The sequence below is a fragment of the Daucus carota genome, chromosome 3, assembly GCF_001625215.2.
Source record: "Daucus carota subsp. sativus chromosome 3, DH1 v3.0, whole genome shotgun sequence".
NCBI lineage: Eukaryota > Viridiplantae > Streptophyta > Magnoliopsida > Apiales > Apiaceae > Daucus > Daucus carota.
In genome coordinates, this window is record NC_030383.2 from 59,042,815 (window position 1) to 59,062,846 (window position 20,032).

A 20,032-nucleotide genomic window follows, 5' to 3' on the forward strand; every position below is an offset into this window, starting at 1 on the left:
GGCTGAAGCGTTGGCGATAAAAGAAGCCCTCAGTTGGATCAAGGAGATGGGATGGAGCAAGGTGTTGGTGGAGTCAGATTGCCTGATAGCCATCCAAGCAATCCGTAGTAAAGCTCCTCTGCTCTCACCGTTTGGTCAGGTCATTCAAGACTGTCGTAAGATGTTGGAGGATTTAAACACAGTATCTCTGTTTTTCGTTAAACGGTCTGCTAATATGGCGGCACATGAGCTAGCTCGCTTGTCATATTCTTTCCCAGATCGAGTTTTCGATAGGATTTCTATTCCTATTGGGGTTAAAAATGTACTGAGAAGTGATTTATCAATTTAATAAAATTTCCTTGTTTGTCAAAAAAAAAAAAAAAGCAAGCGCCTTGCTCACGGTCTCTCAATATATATCTCAAGTTCTCAGCTATATGACATTAGACGAAAATTTGCACTGAATTTTTATCTTTCAGGTTAGTTCTTTATGAAAAATCTTGTCTAAAAATTTTTTTCCCAGAAAAAATTTTAAAAAAAAATATCAGGAGAATTTCTGTTGAAAAATTCAAGAACAAGGTTCTTGTTTGATATCAAAATTACAAAAAATATCAGCAGGGAAAATTTCTTTTAAAAAACTCTTGTTATATAATATTTAAATATAAAAAAATTCTTGAGCAATTTTTTCAAAAATATTTCTCAAGAATTTTTTTAAACCTTTTCTCCAGAATTTTTTTTAAAATCTGTTCTGATAAATAATAATAAAATGAAAAAAAAAATCTTGAATATTTTTGGTTTATGAAAATATTTCACATAGAAATATATTGTTTAAGAAAATCGTTCTCCTAAAAAATAATTTTTTGAAAAATTGAAAATAAAGTTATTTTCCGCGAATCTTTTTAGTTATACACTTCAAACAACGGTTTATTTTATAATAATTAATTAAAATAAACATGTATGTGCTGTTTATAAGAATTTGTAAATTTTAATTAAAAATTTAGATTTTCAATTTAATTTAATAATCCTCCCAAGTCCCAATGAATATCCAACCAGATGCTTCACTAATCACTCGACTGACTGCCCAGGAGGATGGTCCAAGATTAGTAACCCACAAATCTTTACTTTTGGGTCCATCAGAGCCCGGGGAGAACGAAATTAACTAGTCGAAATCCAATATTGTTTCGAATCTGGGTCATAATCATGATTCAAAGCACTCAAATCAGTGCTTTCTTGATCATTTTCTTGACAACCCATCTGGGTTTTTCACTCCATCTTGCCACAGCTGCACACTACAATGTGGGTGATCAAGTCCCAATCTTTGTTAACAAAATTGGCCCTCTTCACAATCCAAGGTAGTTTCTTTAAACCCCTCCTCTGATTTCAAGATTTTTAGCATTTTTTGAGTTCTAATTACAAGTAGTTTACTTTCTTGATGAAATGAAATATGGGTCTTGTGTAATGTTTTGTGGGGAGGTTATGCTGCAGGAAGGGATTATATGTGTGATTTTACCAACCCTTTTTGTGATTTGTGGAATTGGTGATGGTTCTGTGAGTAATTGCAGCTAGAGGTTACTTTTCGATAATAATTATGACATTGTTATGTATTTCTTAACTTTTGATCTTACTTCTTCTCTTGCAGTGAAACTTACCAATACTATGACTTGCCATTCTGCCGGCCAGGTTAGCATTTACGATACATACAGTAGCAATTTGATAAGTAATGAGCTTAGATTTTGTTAGGCTTAAGTTTGCCAAATTACTGTGAATATATTAGTATATATTGGGCTTTGTATCGGTCTGTATATGTAAGCAATTGAACTGTTTTTATGGAAGAACATAACTAAATTTGGTCAAACTCTAATGATTAATGGTATTTATGGGAAGTGTCCACAAGGCTCTGTAGAAATAATGGATTTTCTAGCTACAGTTCTATTGGCTGATCGTCTATATATGTAACGTATTTATTCATGTTTTATAATGCAGCTCGTGTGGTCCAGGAGAAGGAGTCTCTTGGGGAAATATTAAATGCTGACCGTTTGGCCAATGCTTTGTATGAACTTAAATTCCGGGAATATAAATTCGGTCATGTACTGTGTGAGAAGAAGCTTAGTGAAGATGATGTCAGAAAGTTTAGAAACGCTGTTAGTAATGATTTTTACTTCCACATGTATTATGATGATCTTCCATTGTGGGGATTTATTGGGAGAGTTGAAGATAATAGTTGGAACAATGATAAAAATGGGCCCAAGTATTATCTATTTAAACATATTCAGTTTGATGCACTCTACAATAATGATCAAGTGATTGAAATTCGAGCTTTTAGTGACCCAGCTCATATAGTTGATATAACAAACAGTGCTGAAACCACTGTTCAGTTCACATATTCTGTTTCCTGGAATGAAACCTTCATTCCCTTTAAGAACAGAATGGACAAATATTCTAGGGCTTCACTACTCCCAGCACCGAAGCAAATACATTGGTTCTCGTTTATTAATTCAATTGTCATCATTGTGCTTCTGATGGGACTTTTGGTAATGATGTTTATGCGACATCTCAAGAATGATCTGAAAAGGTAGCCTGGATTTGTCATGTTACTTCCAATGCTTATTGTACTTCTTTTACATCTGCCAATGTTAGACCAGAGTGACCTTATAAAAGGTTTTAGTTTTTTCTCCCATTTGCTTTAATGAGTTGCAGGTATTCAGGTGGAGATGAAGAAGAAGACAAGGAAGTTGGTTGGAAATACATACATGGAGATGTGTTCAGACCCCCTTCTGAATTGCACCTGTTTTTTGCTATACTGGGTTCTGGTACTCAGTTCCTGACAGTGTAAGCTACTCTACTTCATTTTGTCATACATAAATCAATTTATATGCTGCAAAGTTCCTTTCAGATCTCATTTTTTTATATTATTGCCATCATGAGTTGCATGTGACATGCAAAGGCAGTGTATTTTGTGGTACTTGTACAGCTTGTCGAGGCAAAATAATTGTTTTGGCCAAAGCAGTGAATCTATTTGACGTGTTTTCAAGGAGCTGTTCTTTTTTTATAAGGTTCTAACTAGCAACTCAGAATTATCATGTTCAGAAATATATATAAAGTTCAATGTTAAAATTCAAATTGACTTTTTTTTTTTGGATACTTTTAGCTTTCCAGCCTTTCTTTTGCAGTGGTGAACTCAGTCAAAGATTCCAATATCATATGAAAGGACTTATGAGTGACATAACAATTTTTACCATATTCATTTAGCAAAAAAAATCTAAAATTAATGATTTCCATTGTTGTGGAATATTCTGTCTTTTGCAATAATAAAAGTGTAGGAAAGATATACAAGGCAAGTACTACAGTATAGCAATAGGACTTGCTATTCTTTTGAAAATTTAGTCTTGTATTGCTTTCTGCCCCATGCATGTGTTCGCAGAATAATTCTTGTTTTAATTTTTTTTTTTTTGTAGACACTAAGTTAGAATTTGTACTATGGAAGAAGCTTTTCTTTAGCTGTTTAGCATGGTATGTTAGAATAAATTTGTTGAAAAGGCCTAAATACTCGAGAATTAGAAGTATATAACATAAAAGGAACATGTTCTGATAAATTCACTTGGTCGTTCAATGTGTATAGTATTGGTAAACTAAAGGTTTATTTTGTATTTTATCCTAATCCTTTCTGCTCTCTATGCAGATTGGTCTTCTTATTCATTATGGCATCTATGGGCATCCTTTATCCTTACAACCTGGGATCTCTCTCTACTTCTGTTGTGGTAATATACTCTCTAACATGTACTGTTGCCGGATACAGCACTGCTTCTTTCCACTGCCAATTTTCTAAAAGCGGATGGGTAATTTTTCTTTCTTTCTCGTCTATTCTCTATTTTCACTTTAGACGGTTTTTTCTCATCTAGTGATCCTGCAAATTCTCCAGGAAAAAAGTGTTCTTGTAACTGGGATTCTGTATGTTGGGCCATTGTTTATTACAGTGTTTATCCTAAATATAGTTGCCATATCATATGGGGCTACTGCTGCTCTTCCACTAGGTACCATAGTCGTGATCTTGCTTATATATGCACTTGTTGCCATGCCATTGCTTGCCTTGGGGGGGATCATAGGATGCCGACTTAGTTCAGAATTCCAAGCACCTTCTGTTACAAAGAAAGTTGCAAGGGAGATTCCATCATTAGCTTGGTACATGAAAACACCTGGTCAAATGTTTATTGGGGGCCTTTTACCTTTCAGTGCGATTGTCCTTGAACTGCACCACTTGTATGCAAGCATGTGGGGCTATAAGATCTTCACACTTTCAGGCATTCTCTTCATTACATTTATTATCCTCGTTGTACTTACTGCAATGCTGAGTGTTGGGATGACATACATTCAGCTGAGTCTGGAAGACCATGAATGGTGGTGGAGGTTTGTAACGTATACTTTGTGTCATTATGTTAGGCACCAAATAATTGTTATATATCATACTCATGTGATTCCGTCAATGTTACTTGTAAACACTGCTTTCCTGTTGTGATTTTCTAGCCATGCCTTCGTGTTCTTTTTTGGAGGATTTCAGCTAAACTGACCAGATATGTTGATATAGTAATATCAGTTAATCAAGTAACTTTACGTATAAACAATAAGCAACTTCTTTTAAGCTAAGCCTAACAGTCCCTTAGTTATAATTGACTAATTTTGATTGTTTCAAGGCCATAACGTTCAGTAGCTCACTACAAATGACAATGAAAAATCCATCTTTCATTTTCTATCAGTAGAGCTTAAATGTATTTATGTTTTAACTGTAGAAATAGTGGTGTGCACACAGACGTTATTAATGATTTGAAGTGCCTGTTTGATACAGATCTATACTGCGTGGAGGTTCAACTGCCATCTTTATGTTTGGATATAGCATCTACTATTATGCAAAGTCCAATATGATGGGTTCAATGCAGCTACTCTTCTTCTTTGGTTATAATGCTTGCTTGTGCTACGCGTTCTTTCTGATGCTGAGCACAATAAGTTTTTATGTTTCTTGGATATTTGTCCGCCACATTTACCATGCCATCAAAAGCGAATGAGATCTCCTCATTTTCAGGCTCATGGAAGTTGACTACGATGGGGGATTTGTAATCTACCTTTAGAGAGACGTCACTACAGAAGAGGGACATTCGCTAACATTGTAGAAACTTGTTACTAGATTAAGAATTTGTTGTAAATCACAGAAGCAGTCTTGTAACATTTGCACACTGAATTTGTAGAGAATGTTTATGTTTCTCTTCTTTTCTGTACTTGCTTTAGGCCTATACTGGTAAATGGTAATCTTTTTCTTTTTTTTTCATTTTACCACTTTTTTTATATTCTACTTTGCAACAAGAGTCTAGTTTTGCATACTGGTACTACCAAGTACCAACCATATGTAGTATTTACCAACTGAAATTATGAAAGTAGCTTTGACAACTTCAGTTAAAGGTGGCCAAATTTCTAGCTAAAAGTAAGCCAGGCTCTGACATTATCATGTACCCATTTCCCAAAAGAACCATATTGACATTTTATTTGTTAATATAAATATAATAATATCATGTAAGTATCTCTAATACTATCAATATTTTTTTAACATGGTTTTGTGAATTATATCGTATATCTTGATTACTTATCCTTGATCATCATCTAATCATTATATTGATGATATATAATCCAATTTTAATTTTTTTATATCTTGATTACTCACATCTATACTCCAATTCGATACTCCAATTTTGACTTTTTATATATTGGTTACTCATCATCTAACCTTAAACTGCGGTCTATACTCCAATTTTGACTTTTTATATATTGGTTACTCATCATCTAACCTTAAACTGCCGTCTATACTCTAATTTTGACTTAGTTATAAATCATCAATTCCTACATTAATTGTCTTTGCTCAATTTCGAGTGACGTATAAAAAAATATTTCATCATATATTAACTCAAAATATTTAATGATCGAACCAGAAAAAATATATAACTATAGTGTATAACATTACCAGGAAATCCGTAAATAATAATATCAGAAAACAAAAGATAAAGAAAGTACACAGCACTTCATCATACGATTAGGTTTATGCAAGTCGACAACCCTACAACAAAAGGGCCAAAGAGCCAAGCACCACCTACTTCACATCTTCATCTCTAAAACCCCACCTCAACCCTTTGTCAATTTCCACAAACAAAGCAAGATCTTCATTGTTCTTTTCTTATTACAACATTTTTGTAATTTTATATAACATTTAACAACACATTTTTTCTGTCAATATGCTTAAAGATTCGAACTTTTAGCTCTTCTTCAGGTACCCATTTCTTGATTTCTTTACTTTAGTGTTGTGGGGTTTTGTATTGTGATTTCTTGGTTCAGGTCAATTTGCATTTGGGTTTTTATATTTTCTTTTGTTAAGTTGCAAATGTGATAATTTTGTATGTAATGCCCTTTAGTTTTGGTTGTTTTGAACTAACTTGATTTTTTTAAGGTTTATATGAGCTTTTAGTCCATCTTTTTGAAACCCCTCTTAGCTGAAATGATGAATTTGCACCTACATTTTGGATGTGTTCTTGGAATGAGGATGCATTGTTTTTCTCTAAATGGTTTTTTTTTTTTTTTTTTTTTTTTGTGTTTTAGGTTGAGGGAAGATGGTTGCTGATAGAATTGCAGGAATTTAGGCATTCCGGTTGCGTAAGTTTGTTATTAGGATCATATTGTGAAAAAGAAAATCAGGTTTTTTTAGTATGGCTACTCTTGTGCCTTGTTCTCTTGTTGGGGCGGATGGACTGAAGTTGGTGGGAATATCATTTGGAGGAGGTATTCGTATGGGTAGAAGTCCTTACCGAAAGATTGTGTCGAGCTTCCCACACATCAAATGTTCAACCAATTCCCATAGAGTTACTCCAAATAACAATAAGGACTCATTTTTAGATTTACATCCTGAAGTTTCAATGCTCGGCAGAGAAAAAGATTACAAGTTCTCAACAATAAAGGATACTCATACGCTTAGTGATGATAGTACTGAATCTGTGCGAGAATCATCTAGGTCAAGTAATTATAATGAAGCTACAATCAAAGTTATTGGTGTTGGGGGTGGTGGTTCCAATGCTGTGAATAGAATGATTGAGAGTGCCATGGATGGTGTTGAATTTTGGATAGTTAATACAGATGTTCAAGCCATGAAGATGTCGCCAGTTAATTCTGGGAACCGTCTACCAATTGGTCAAGAACTAACTCGGGGACTTGGTGCTGGCGGGAATCCAGAGATCGGAATGAATGCTGCAAATGAAAGCCAAGCAGCCATTCAGGAGGCAGTCCAAGGGGCAGATATGGTCTTTGTAACTGTAAGTTCATCTTTCAATTGCAACTGCCAGGAAATAATAGATGTAGACTTAGACTGTGCATCTTCAATTTATCGGGCAACTAGTGTTTTAAAGTTTATGATTTAGATTATGAACTTTGTAGTGTATATAGAAGTCTGTTTTAATTTTGTTACTGCAGTACTAAAGGAGATGCACTATCTTTGTATTTGTTCTTTTATAAATCCATTTAATGCTAGACGGTGAGACCTGCACTTATCTTTGTTTCGCTTTTGAGAAAAATAAATAAAATTTATCTCAGCACATGAGATTACCTATGTGAGAGTTGTTTACCATAGTTTAATGAAGTTTTTAGTTCGAGATTATAGTTTAATAAAATTCATTATAACTTGAAACCTCATTTCCCGTTAACTTAACTATAAATAAGAAAATAATCACTGAGATATGTCCCCGTGTTTTACCTGACAAGGTGAAATGCCATTTCATTGAACAAAAAATACTTGATTTCTATACATTATAAATGTGCTCAGAATATATATTTATTTAAGTATCGCACATACTCGCTTTCTGCGGTTGCACTACACTTTCATATTATTATATCATATATATACCAGAGCAGGATTACCTAGAATAAACTGGGAACGAGGAATGCAACATATGTAAATGTAGTACAATAGGGAATAATTTGCTTTTGACCTAATAGTTCTATATGAATCATCTACAATGTAGAGCTTCATGTGTTAATAACCTCATATTGCACATACGAACCAAGAACAACCGGGCAGAGAATGAGGCGTTTAACATAACATAATTTGGTATGCGGAAAGGCTCATTTTTGTTTACTAAGAGTACCTCCAATGGTAAAACCCTTGGCTAAAAATTTTCTAGGTGGCACTTTTTGAAATTATGTAAAAAATTCTACAACTCCGACCGTCAATCCCCTTGGCAAAAATAGTCAACCATGTTTCACCGACTATATTTGTCGAACCAATATAGCACTTGCGTATAGTTTTATACGAGCATAATTGTAGATAACCCCATTGGAGGTATATATTGGTCCCCTTGGCTAAAATTTTACACAATCATTTTAGTCAATCAATATAGCCAACCATTATACATATTACCCTTGGAGATGCTGTAATATATTCAGTGCAAAGTTATTATAAAAATCAAGCGCAATCTTGTGATTACTACCCTAATTGCACATATAATTTTCTATTCACATAAATAAACCTTGACAGTATCATTTTAGGCATCCTGAAGGTTTCAGTAAAGTTAGTACTAGAACTATCAAGTGTTCTCTTTCCAGCTTTAGAATGACTGTTAAGTGTTAGTTGTGCTAACAGAGAGTCAAACCAAATATAGTTTCTGGGCGTTGCTTAATTTTTAATATCGATAGTCTGCTAAGTTTTTTAATCTTGGCATTTCCCTGTTGTGCTGTCAAATTGCTGATCTCTTACCTGTATTTGTTTCTTGATATATTGTTTGAAATCGTAGGCTGGTATGGGTGGAGGAACTGGAACGGGAGCGGCCCCAGTAGTTGCTGGAATTGCCAAATCCATGGGTATTTTGACGGTTGGCATTGTGACTACACCTTTCTCATTTGAGGGACGTAGAAGAACTGTGCAAGCTCAAGAAGGAATTTCAACTCTGAGAGACAATGTCGATACACTCATTGTGATCCCAAATGACAAGCTACTGACTGCAGTTTCTCAGTCCACCCCTGTAACAGAGGCATTCAATTTGGCTGACGATATCTTGCGGCAAGGTGTTCGTGGAATATCTGACATAATCACGGTACATAATGAATCACAACTACAACTTTTAGTTACTTGGCTTCAAATCCGAAATGAATTCACAATTTTAAACTTAATGCCTTAGCTACTTTCCAGATTGCAGAAATATACATAGTTACAACTAGTTGTTTCAGGATTAATTAAGAGGTCTATAACTATTAATGGTTTTCGGGATAATAACAATACTATGCATGTCAATTTGTCTTCTTTTGTTGATTTCTAATCTTACAATACAATTGAATAGGAAAATGGAAAAAGGGAAAGTTCTGCAACCAGAAGTAAACATTTATCATATATATCTTACTGCTCCATCACCGTGATTTGGTTTGAGTAAACCCTTTGCTTTGTTATTGTAGTAATTTATATTTGATGATGATGCAAGTCGAGTAGATTGTTAATTGTGTGAAAGTGATAATTGGAGAAATTCTGAATAGTACCATTCTACTTTTGGCCTCTTTTTGAATAGCATTATTTAACTATTCATAAAAATCAAAAAAGTAGAATGCATTATTGAAAATTTCCCTAAATATTACTAGATTATTACTGTATGACAATTTATAACTTGCCAAAGGCCCAAAAGCATTTTAGAACAAGAACAACAGACTCAAAATTTTTGAAATGGTAAATATAACATGACGAAAACTCTGATAAGGAAACTGGACAGTAATAATTGTATCATGTTACCAAGCTTATTACGGCGCCAAGTCGAGCCTCGGCGCCCGGATACCTTGGAATCGACTAGTCGACAAGTCGCCCGACTAGTCGTAAAAAGTCGACAAGTCATTCTGATACATATTTTTACTAGATTTAATATATAAAATATAGTTGAACACACATCAGTTTATAGTTTGAATCTAAAGTAAAAGATAATAAGCAACAGTGAGATGTGTACGACGTAGCAGATTGTTAGTTCACATATAAATTGAAGCCATAAAGTAGTGATAGGAAAGAAATAATAATGTGAAGTTGAAATGATACAAAGATTAGGGATATACTTATATGTTGAAAATGATACAAATATTACATAGCCCGAAGCCAAAGAGTAGTGACAGGAAGGAAATAATAATGTGAAGTTGAAATGATACAAAGATTAGGGAGGCATTGATATGTTAAAAATAAGTCGCCAGACTAAATAAGTCATTACTTGACTTTTTCTATAAAATGACTTGTCGACTAGTCGTCGACTAGTCGACGACTTGATAACAATGCATGTTACTGACTGCTTGTATACATAATTTGCAGATCCCTGGCATGGTCAATGTTGATTTTGCTGATGTACGAGCCATTATGCAAAATGCTGGTTCATCTCTTATGGGAATAGGAACTGGAAGTGGTAAGTTGTAGGTCCTTTGTTTCCTTTCTCCTAGTTATTTGTAATCTTTAACTTCAGTGGTGACAAGGGGATGGAGCAAAAAAATAATGGGTGAAGATAACGTAGAGGATATGTGGGAGATATAATTGACGGGAAAAATAAGTTTGCATGTAATGACATATTGCACTTGAAGTTACATGGGACTAATGAGGGTGGAATTGGTTTTGTCCCAAGTCAAATTACAACTAAAAGAAAGCCCACAAAATAATTACCTCATGTCCAACTTTCTGAATTTTTATCTAGCAAAAAAAAAAACCTCTCTGAATTTAATCTATAAGTTTGTTTGATTTTTAATTTCTTAATTGACCAATAGACCTATCAAGCTAATGTGGGTTTGTAAGTTGGTCAATCAACATGTAAGACTACCCAAACAAGTGGGATATACTCGGAAAATAAACGGTTACATGCATATTTTGTGGTCTAAGTACTAGACTTCAGGACTTCTCTGTGCCTGCATGTACCTCCTGGCTTCTAAGAAGATATTTATAGTATAGATTCAAATTCATGCCAATGGTGATTTTTTTGTAACTCCAAAGCTCGGGCAAGAGGAAGTATATATATCATTGATAGATAAAGGGGTGTGTTGCAAGGTTAAGGTTGAGGTAAATAGAGTCTAACATTTACTTTTAATTTGTGAAAAACAAGTGAATAAGTATATGTATTCTCTTGAAACTCCAATTTCTTTTACAAGCCTATCCTATTTTCATGTGAATATGCTTCATCATGTGTGGAATGTGGGTGGGTGTCTGTGTTACTAATGGTGAATTTGCTGCACAATTAAATTTCATATAAATATTCTTTTCCTATTACAGGCAAGACCAGAGCAAGAGATGCTGCACTAAATGCAGTCCAATCACCTTTACTTGATATTGGTATAGAAAGAGCTACGGGTATCGTTTGGAACATTACAGGTGGTACTGATTTGACTTTGTTTGAGGTAGGTTATTATTTTAAATTTCTGTGATTGATAGTTTCAGCCCTCTCTTTTTACAACCGGCTTAGAAATTTCCAGTTCACGTGTTATACTAAGATAATGTTAATATTTTTGGTCAATGTTCATGATTTAACTAAACAAAAGCAAATGAGATAATCAGTAAGCTATCATTGGGAGAAATTTAAGGCTTATGGTACTGTGGCTTACTCTGTTAGCTTCAGGAATATTAATATATAAATAAAAACTGTTTGAGCTTTTTTACTCCTGTCATTGTTGCTAAATTTTACTCAATTGAAGTTGATGACGGACTTTGTTTTGTATATACTTCGTTGTGCAAGTTTAAGTTTTCCTAATAAAATAAATTTACTTGAAGGTAAATGCTGCAGCTGAAGTTATATATGACCTTGTGGATCCAAGTGCAAATTTGATATTTGGAGCTGTAATAGATCCGTCACTAAGTGGTCAAGTAAGTGTGAATGCTTATTAATTATATCTTAAACCTGCATCTGTGGAAATATATTTCCAGTATTTCACCCCCATCCTAAGAGGACAAAAACGAAGGATCTCATTTTTATTGCTTGAAGTTATTTGTTTATCTTATATAACTCAAGTTCTGTATTTTAATTTTTGTATGTTTATGTGGAAAATAGACTATATGCTTTACATTTTGGATTTCTGCAAATTGACTATATGAAATGAAAATGAATTTTTGTGTGGAAAGGAGGAAGTATGCATATTAGCTCAACACGTGACAAATTTCAAACCCATGAGCAACTCCTGTACCTTTTTAAGTTACCTTCATGGACACCAGGGGCGTATGTCACTTGAGTGTTATAGCCTACTTAGAAGTATTTTACAGTAAGCTACTTATACATCAACAAGAAAGTTACAAATACTCTATAAGCTAATTATACATCAAGCAGCAAGTTAGTTACAAGTCATCTCGAGTAAAAGGTTTGGCATTTGACTTGGTTTAGGGGTCAATTTTTTGTTTAACTTAAGATACAAAAGGATTTTTCTGCTAATCCACTTGAAATTTGAATAGTAGAGGAGCCAAACACGACCAGGAAGTATGACTTTCTTCTCTTTAGTTAAATACATTTCACGGGTTTGTGTAAATCTCCTAAACATATCAAAACATTTATGAACATGTAATCTAAGCTTAAAAAGTGGTGGTTTCAGGTTAGCATAACCCTGATTGCCACTGGATTCAGACGACAAGAAGAATCTGAAGGGCAGGTGCGCCTCTCATCCTTCACATAAATGTGTGCACTTTTGTGTGTGTAAGGTCTTTGATGTATAGGCATATATGCAGGGACAGGGAGATGTCACTTCCGGAATGAGCAGGCGTCCTTCTTCATTTACTGAAGGCGGATCAGTGGAAATACCTGAATTCTTAAAGAAGAAAGGCCGTTCTCGTTATTCATAAGCATAATGTCATATTCCCTCGCTTTCTAAATTCTTCGTCCCTCGTTCTGTTTCATGTATACTTGCTTTTAGTATCAACTCATATATATATATTAGCATTTTGATACCAAGTTCAGGATTCAGGATGTACAGGTGCTTTTCACAATGTAATGCCTATTGCTGCTGGAGAATGTGTTACTGTTGGATCAATATGCTACTCTATTTGATATTTTTAGAGGGGTTTTGTAATAACATGGGAACGGGGAAATTTTAATAAACTAAACCAGATAAAATATTTATTCATCAACGCTAAATATACGACTACAGGGCGGTTTGGACTTAAAAAAAGTATTTTTTTATTTAAAATAAAGAAGTGGAGTAACAGTGAGAAATAATTTAAAACTTATAAGTGATTAAATTTTTTGGGGAAAAAAAAAGCAGAAGTTTTGAAATAAAAGTTAACATTCTTTAATTTTTTATAAGTGCTTCTGGTTTTTTATTAGACGGATAAAAAAAAAAAGCTGGTTTTTTATCGGAAAAAGATAGGAGTGGATGTTCCTAAATAGACACTATATTTTAGCACCTTTGGAAAATATTTTTTACTTTTATGTTTCACCCTTACCCAAACATTATCATGTACTTGTCCAAAAAAATTATCATGGACGTCTAATCTTATTTATCAGAAGTAAATGATCAGAGAAAAGTATGATTTTCTCTAGAATTAAGGTTTTATTTTTTTTTTTTGTCTAATGACGAATATAAAAAATCTGTTTAACATTTATATTCAAAAAAATTATAAAATTTGGGGGTTGGTCCCCATTATTACAATATTCACAATATTCATTATTAATGCTCAGAATATCACGATCCGGAAAAATCGTCTCATTATTTATTAACGTTATAGCATATAGCGTTTTGAATATTAGAACATAACATCATTTCATGTAGCGTTTGAATAAAAGAATAGACTCTATATCATATAACGTTCTGCTGGGATAAAAAAACAGAAAGCTACTTCATGTAATATTTTATTAAAGTTAAAATAACAAAATATTACACGATCTAACATCTTCTTTTACTATTGAAAACGCCACACTATTCGGTAACTGGTATTTGAAATCATTTTTCCTGACTCTTTTATTATTTTGGACATTAGTTACGTGTGTTTCGATCATGGATTTGTTCTCTAAAAAAATGTATTTTAAAGAAAAACAAGAGCTTAATTTATTAAATGAAAAGTTGCCAAACATGAAACAGGCTCAAAGATGGGCCAGGCACCAAGGGCTTTCAAGACTTTGGGCCTCATTTTTTGACCCGGAATTTTTTGTTAGAGAAATGTCAAAGAAAGTAGAATTGAACCCTAAATACAGATTTGATTAGAATCAATTCAATTCAATACAATTCTTCTTAATCATCGTCCTCCGAAATCAACAATGGCGAGCCGCAGATTAATGGAAGGATTTTACAGTGTTTTCATGCGCCGTACCTCCGTCTATGTTACTTTCCTCATCGCTGGTACTTTTCTCGCTGAACGGGTTAGTCTCTCTCTCTCTCTCTCTCTCTCTCTCTCTCTCCGTGCCTTTCCCCCCGCTCCCTCTTCCTCCCTCTTTCTGTGAATTTTAATCGATGTCGTTTTTTATATTATTAAATGAGATTAATTAGATCTTTTGCTGTAATTGGATCTGAATTTCACTAATTATTTTGATTATATTAGATTTTGAATTTATTTTTATATCGGTGTTTGTTGAATTTATGTAGTTTGTGTATTTGCTTAGATCGAATATCTTCTAAAGCTTTTAAATAAATCTAGAATGTCGTTGATTAAATTAGCAAATAATTGAATCCTTTGCGATGGAAATGCCCTCTTCCCCTGCATGGTTTGATGTAAAAGTTGAGAATAATTGAAGTTGAGGTATGTTTAGATCTCATAATTCTGTGAACTGAATTTGAGTAAGTGTGATAACCTGGAATTGAGTGTATTAAGATGCTTAAGAAAGAATAACAAAAAAGACAATTAGAACGATGATGTCTCACTAACTTTTGCCTGAATTTCTCGGGAAGGTAAACTTCTGGGGCTCATCCCAACTTGACCGAAAAATTATATAAAGTCTTAGCTGTCCATTTTTAATATGCTATTAAGTACGGGTGGAATTAGATATGTTAAATGGTGCATACAAAAAGAAAGGTTGAATGATTATATGACTTGTCTTTAAGTTGATTCATTATTTCATTGTGACATATTGTGTGATGAAGAGAACTTATATTTGCTCTTATTGGTTGCAGAGTGTTGATTATGGAATCCACAAGCTATGGGAAAGCAATAATGTTGGGGTAAGTTTTTATTTTCTACTCTAGCAGCTTGAATTTACATGGGTTCTGTATAGTGATAGCCATTTTGTCTTCTTAGTAGTATTCTGTAGCGTAGGAATATGCATCAGTTGTGTTGTTATATTTGAGGCTTTATTTTACAATATGAATTACCGTCATTGATATAGATGCCATTTCACTTCACTCTTTACTTTGAAAGATGAAAAGTGGACTTATGCTTGACATAAGCTGACAAGCTTATACATAAATATGAGTAAAAGAGACGGTGGCCTAACCAAGTTTTACTCTTCGTTACAAGATGAAAGAGATTATATTATTTGTCTCACCATAAATTTTTTGTATGATGTTGGGTCTGGAAAGCAATTGTCTGTGTAAAGGAAGCAAGTAAGCAACTAAAAAAAAATTCTATTTAAGTCAATATTGCTGATCAAGTGTGCCTGCCTGAACTTATATAAGTAGGCCAATCACCAAAATGAGGGTTTTTCACATTGTTTTCCGAGGTTATGTACTGTGTTTTAATATGAAATTGAAATAGCTTCAAGCTTCCTTATGTCATGGTGCCATACACCATAAGATTTCATGATCTCGTGCATTTTGTTGTTCGGAAATATCCTTTTATTAGTATTATAAGATTTTGACAGTGAAGCTGAATTTCTAATAATATAGTTCTTGCATTCTAGGATGGTAACGAACTCTACTGATGTGGCACAATATAAATATTTTAAGACCACACATAGTTTTGATCAAGCAAACAGTGCTGCCAGTACAACATGATACTGCAATTAAATAGAATGTTCCTACAAAACATCTGCTGTAGTCTGTGAGTCGTGATTATATTGATCTGTATTACACTGTTATACCCGCATAACATAGTAACCTTCCATGGAAGTGGCTGTAAATGACATATTTTGTGTGCTGACTGGAAACACCCGTCCACCTACCTTACCTCAAGGACAGTATCGTCAGTCTCCCATACCAGAAAAGAGGGCCATCACTAGAGAGAGGGTCCTGTGGCTTTGGTTGCATTGGCACCTTTAATTGCATAGATGATGTGTTACATATGAATAGAGTTTTGTTTTTGAAGTAATAAAGTTTTGTTTTTGGAGTAATAAAGCTGTGCAAGTGTTCTAATTGCAGAAATTTCGGTTCAAGTTGGAAAGTAAATTAGATTCTAATGTATTGTATCAAACTTTTGTTATGCAGAAACGATATGAAGACATTTCAGTGTTGGGACAGAGGCCAGCCGAGTAATTTTCTAGGTTATTATTCTTTTGTGCAACGTGGTTCCGTTACCATGAAAATATGGTCTATTGACCTTTCAATAAGTATGTAGTTATTTGGATGTATCTACCTGTGAGTTTTGATTTCCAGGATCATGCGACTCTGAAAGACTAAAAGTTCTATTGTTTCGGAGCATGTATGGATTTGTGAATTGTTTGTCCCATAATCAAGGTGTTGTATTGGCCAGACATATTTATATATGGGCATTTAGCAAATTATCTGTCTCCTGTGAAAAATAAATTTTGGTTCCATTTATACATGGGCATTTATATTTGCATGATCATCAGTTTGAAATAATAAAAAAATTAAACATTAAAGAATATTAAGATTGGTGATATTCATTCTCGTTGAGTCACAAAATCAAGTGATGATTACTTAAGTATAAGTCCCTAAATTGTGCTAAACTATGAACATTCACAGCCTCGACCAAGACTGAGCAAACGGTTCGGTTAACCAAATACTGAACCGAAATTATCGAAATATTTTGGTTCGGAACCGAACTGATATATTTCGGTTTTTAATTCGGTTATGATTTTCTGGCAATTTCGGTATTTTGGTTTTTTCGGTTAAAAAACCGAATAACCAAAATATTTAAAATAAATATATATATATATATATATATATATATATATATATATATATATGGGCTTCTCCTTGAGGAACTAGCTAAAATAGTAACCTAGGAACTCTTTTAACACTTAAAAATACACTGCGTGAAAATAGGAAGACACTTGAGTTAAAAAATACGGTGCGTAAAAATAGGAATACACGTGCTTGTCTTTAAACCTAATTAAGTTCTGTACTAGACACTTACTCATATAAATAAAAGAAAAGGTAGAATAAAAAATACATAAGATACCATGTCCTGTAATTTTTATACTCTATATTTCATGTTTGTAATATTTTATAATTTTTATGAGTTCTGTAATTAAATTTTCTGTGTGCTGTATATTTTTTATTAATATTTTGTAATTTTTATGTGTTCTGTTATTTAAATTTTCTATGTACGGTACATATTTTACCAATGTCCTGTATTTATTAATTACATTCTACTTGTATATGCTATATAATTATTTCTATATTTTTAATTATTTTATGTACCGTATATTATTTATTAATATTTTGTAATTTTTATATGTTCTGTAATTAAATTTTCTGTGTACTGTATATTATTTATTAATATTTTGTAATTTTTATGTGTTCTGTTATTTGAATTTTCAATGTACTGTACATATTTTACCAGTGTTCTATATTTATTAATTACATCCTACTTGTATATGTTATATAATTATTTTCATAACTTTTAAAAATGTTTTATATAATTTTTGATGTATTTTAATATAGTTAGTATAATTTAAAAGCACACCTAAAAAATTAAAAATATGGATCATCAAAAATATGATATTAAAATAGAACGAATTTAAATATTAAAAACACGCGGCATAAAAGGAGGGCACTTATTTTTTTTTAAACCTAATCACATGTTCTGTAGACACATACCATCAGTTCTGTAACATGTATCATATAAAATATACTCAAATCTATAAGTTTAAATAATTAATACAGTACATAAAATACATAACATTAAAAATTGAAGAACAAAAAAATACAATGTCCTGTATTTGCTTATAGTTTTTAGTTTTCTCACTTGTTCTGTATTTCATTTGTTTATATATAATATGAACTTTTTTATTTGTGTAATTTTTAATTTTTATTTTGTCGCATTTCTGTATTTTATTTGTCATATATTTCAATTTTTGTTGTTTGTTCTTTCATTTATAATTTTTATATATTTATAATTTTTTTCTATGAAATATGTAATATGATTTTCAAACATAGAAGATATTTTCCTAAATTTTGTAAAATATTATATATTAAATAAAGCACTTAAAATAATTTAAATACATTTCTTAAATTTTAAGTATGTCCAGTATAGTTTTTGATGTATTTTTAGTATTGATAGTATTTAAAAGTACTTTAACAAATTAAAAGCACGAATAAAAATATATAATAACAAAATAAAAATATAAAAAGAAATTGATAATATAAAATACAAAAACAAAATAAGAAAGCTTACACAAGTGGGGTACGTGAAGGATTAATATTTACAGAACACTGGGGGCGCATGTACTAGCAGTTATACAGCAGTTGCAAAAAAAAATAGGGTAGGTGTAGACTGTGTGGCTGAAATTGAAAGTTACTCGGTTACCAGGATGGGTGAGTTCCTCGATGAACCATACCCTATATATATATATTATATAAAAATTTATATTTCAATACATATATTAATATCTTTTATATTATGTGACCCGGCTAGTACTAACCCAGTTCAATTAAAACATATCATATTTCAATTAAGCCGCCTCACGCTCGCGACTTCAACTTCACTTTCAGTGTTTCGACGGCGACCTTCAGAGTACAGATTAAGGTATGCTTTCACCACCGAACTTCAACTTCGATTTTGAGGGAAATTAGTTCAGTTGAAGTCCTTATATTTAATTGAGTCTGACAGAGTGACGAGACGCCGAGACCTCAACGCTCACCGGCACAGCAGCACCCAACATCTTGACATTCAGGGGCCGTTTGGCGGGGCTTAAAAAAAATGACTTATTGCTTAAAATAAAGAAGCGGATTATAGGTGAAAAATTGGTGTGAACTTATAAGTTATTAAAAATGTTTGGATACCCGTAGCTTATTTTGTTATAATAAGCTCCAAACTTAAAATAAGCTAGGTTTTTTTTTTTGGGGGCTTTTAAGCCTCATTTTAAGCACTTCTCTAAACTTGCCAAACAGTCCATAAATAAGTTGAAGCTACTTCTCCTTCAAATAAGCCATAAGCTTAGTTTGCCAAACACCCATTCAGTCTTCTTGCAAGTCTAAAACTTTAAATGATGTAGTGATATTTTTCTCCATTATTTTTTATGAATTTTTTCCATTATTTTTTTATTTTTTGGCCACTATTATAAAAATTTCAGTTTTTTATTTCAGTATTCGGTTTTAACCGAAATAAAAAATTCGGTTCTGTAAAATAACCGAATTAAATTCGGTTCACTATTCAGTTATGGTTTGGAGCTTATTCGGTTCGGTTATTTCGGTATTCGGTAATTCGATTCGTTTTTTACCAAATAATCAGCCCTAGCCTCGACTAACATAAACTCGTGAAATCCGCTTGGGTAAATTTTAAATGATTTATTGTCTTAATAATATTAATTATTATATAAAAGTTGTTTTGAATAATTTTAAAATAATATATAATTTACTTATTGGATTTTATATTTATTTATTTAAAATTTAAAATTAATTTTAATATGTTATCAGTCGGAATCAATTCTTAAATATTTATATAAATATTTTATATCTAATAATTCTTATTAACTAGTTCACATGAATCTAAGTTAAAAATGTCACAAGAGGTGATCTATTATACAGAATTACTGATTACAATTACAATAATGTACTGCAGAGGAATATATGAATTTTAGTAATGATGACAGAATATGAACTACAAAATACAAGTAATGTTCACAATTTAAAGATTAGGAAAATATATAATAAAAACCATGGTTTATATTATTTAATTGAAGACCTATAGATATTATACCAACATAACATATTGAGAGGT

General features: G+C 32.5%; 2 protein-coding genes and 1 long non-coding RNA gene across 4 annotated transcripts; all 3 read left to right on the forward strand.

Moving 5' to 3' along the window:
- Positions 1-1,023: 1,023 nt before the first annotated feature.
- LOC108210820 (transmembrane 9 superfamily member 5) lies at positions 1,024-5,293 on the forward strand. The gene is made up of 7 exons (XM_017382238.2): positions 1,024-1,328; positions 1,616-1,656; positions 1,960-2,548; positions 2,674-2,805; positions 3,656-3,812; positions 3,896-4,380; positions 4,817-5,293. The coding sequence occupies exons 1-7, from the start codon at positions 1,177-1,179 to the stop codon at positions 5,031-5,033; spliced, it is 1,773 nt and encodes a 590-aa protein (XP_017237727.1). The 5' UTR covers positions 1,024-1,176; the 3' UTR covers positions 5,034-5,293.
- A 709-nt stretch (positions 5,294-6,002) lies between these two features.
- On the forward strand, positions 6,003-13,036 carry LOC108215323 (cell division protein FtsZ homolog 2-2, chloroplastic). Of its 2 annotated transcripts, none has more exons than XM_017387773.2 (8): positions 6,003-6,283; positions 6,610-7,316; positions 8,790-9,089; positions 10,331-10,421; positions 11,273-11,397; positions 11,768-11,860; positions 12,577-12,633; positions 12,710-13,036. In XM_017387773.2, the coding sequence occupies exons 2-8, from the start codon at positions 6,717-6,719 to the stop codon at positions 12,821-12,823; spliced, it is 1,380 nt and encodes a 459-aa protein (XP_017243262.1). In that variant the 5' UTR covers positions 6,003-6,283; positions 6,610-6,716; the 3' UTR covers positions 12,824-13,036. The 2 variants fall into 2 exon arrangements, with proteins under 2 accessions (XP_017243262.1, XP_017243263.1); XM_017387774.2 differs by having other exon boundaries at positions 6,044-6,283; positions 12,716-13,036.
- A 1,081-nt stretch (positions 13,037-14,117) lies between these two features.
- On the forward strand, positions 14,118-16,634 carry LOC108211504 (uncharacterized). The gene is made up of 3 exons (XR_010290169.1): positions 14,118-14,336; positions 15,085-15,132; positions 16,333-16,634. It is a non-coding gene; the product is annotated as an uncharacterized LOC108211504 (long non-coding RNA).
- The last annotated feature ends 3,398 nt before the right edge of the window (positions 16,635-20,032 follow it).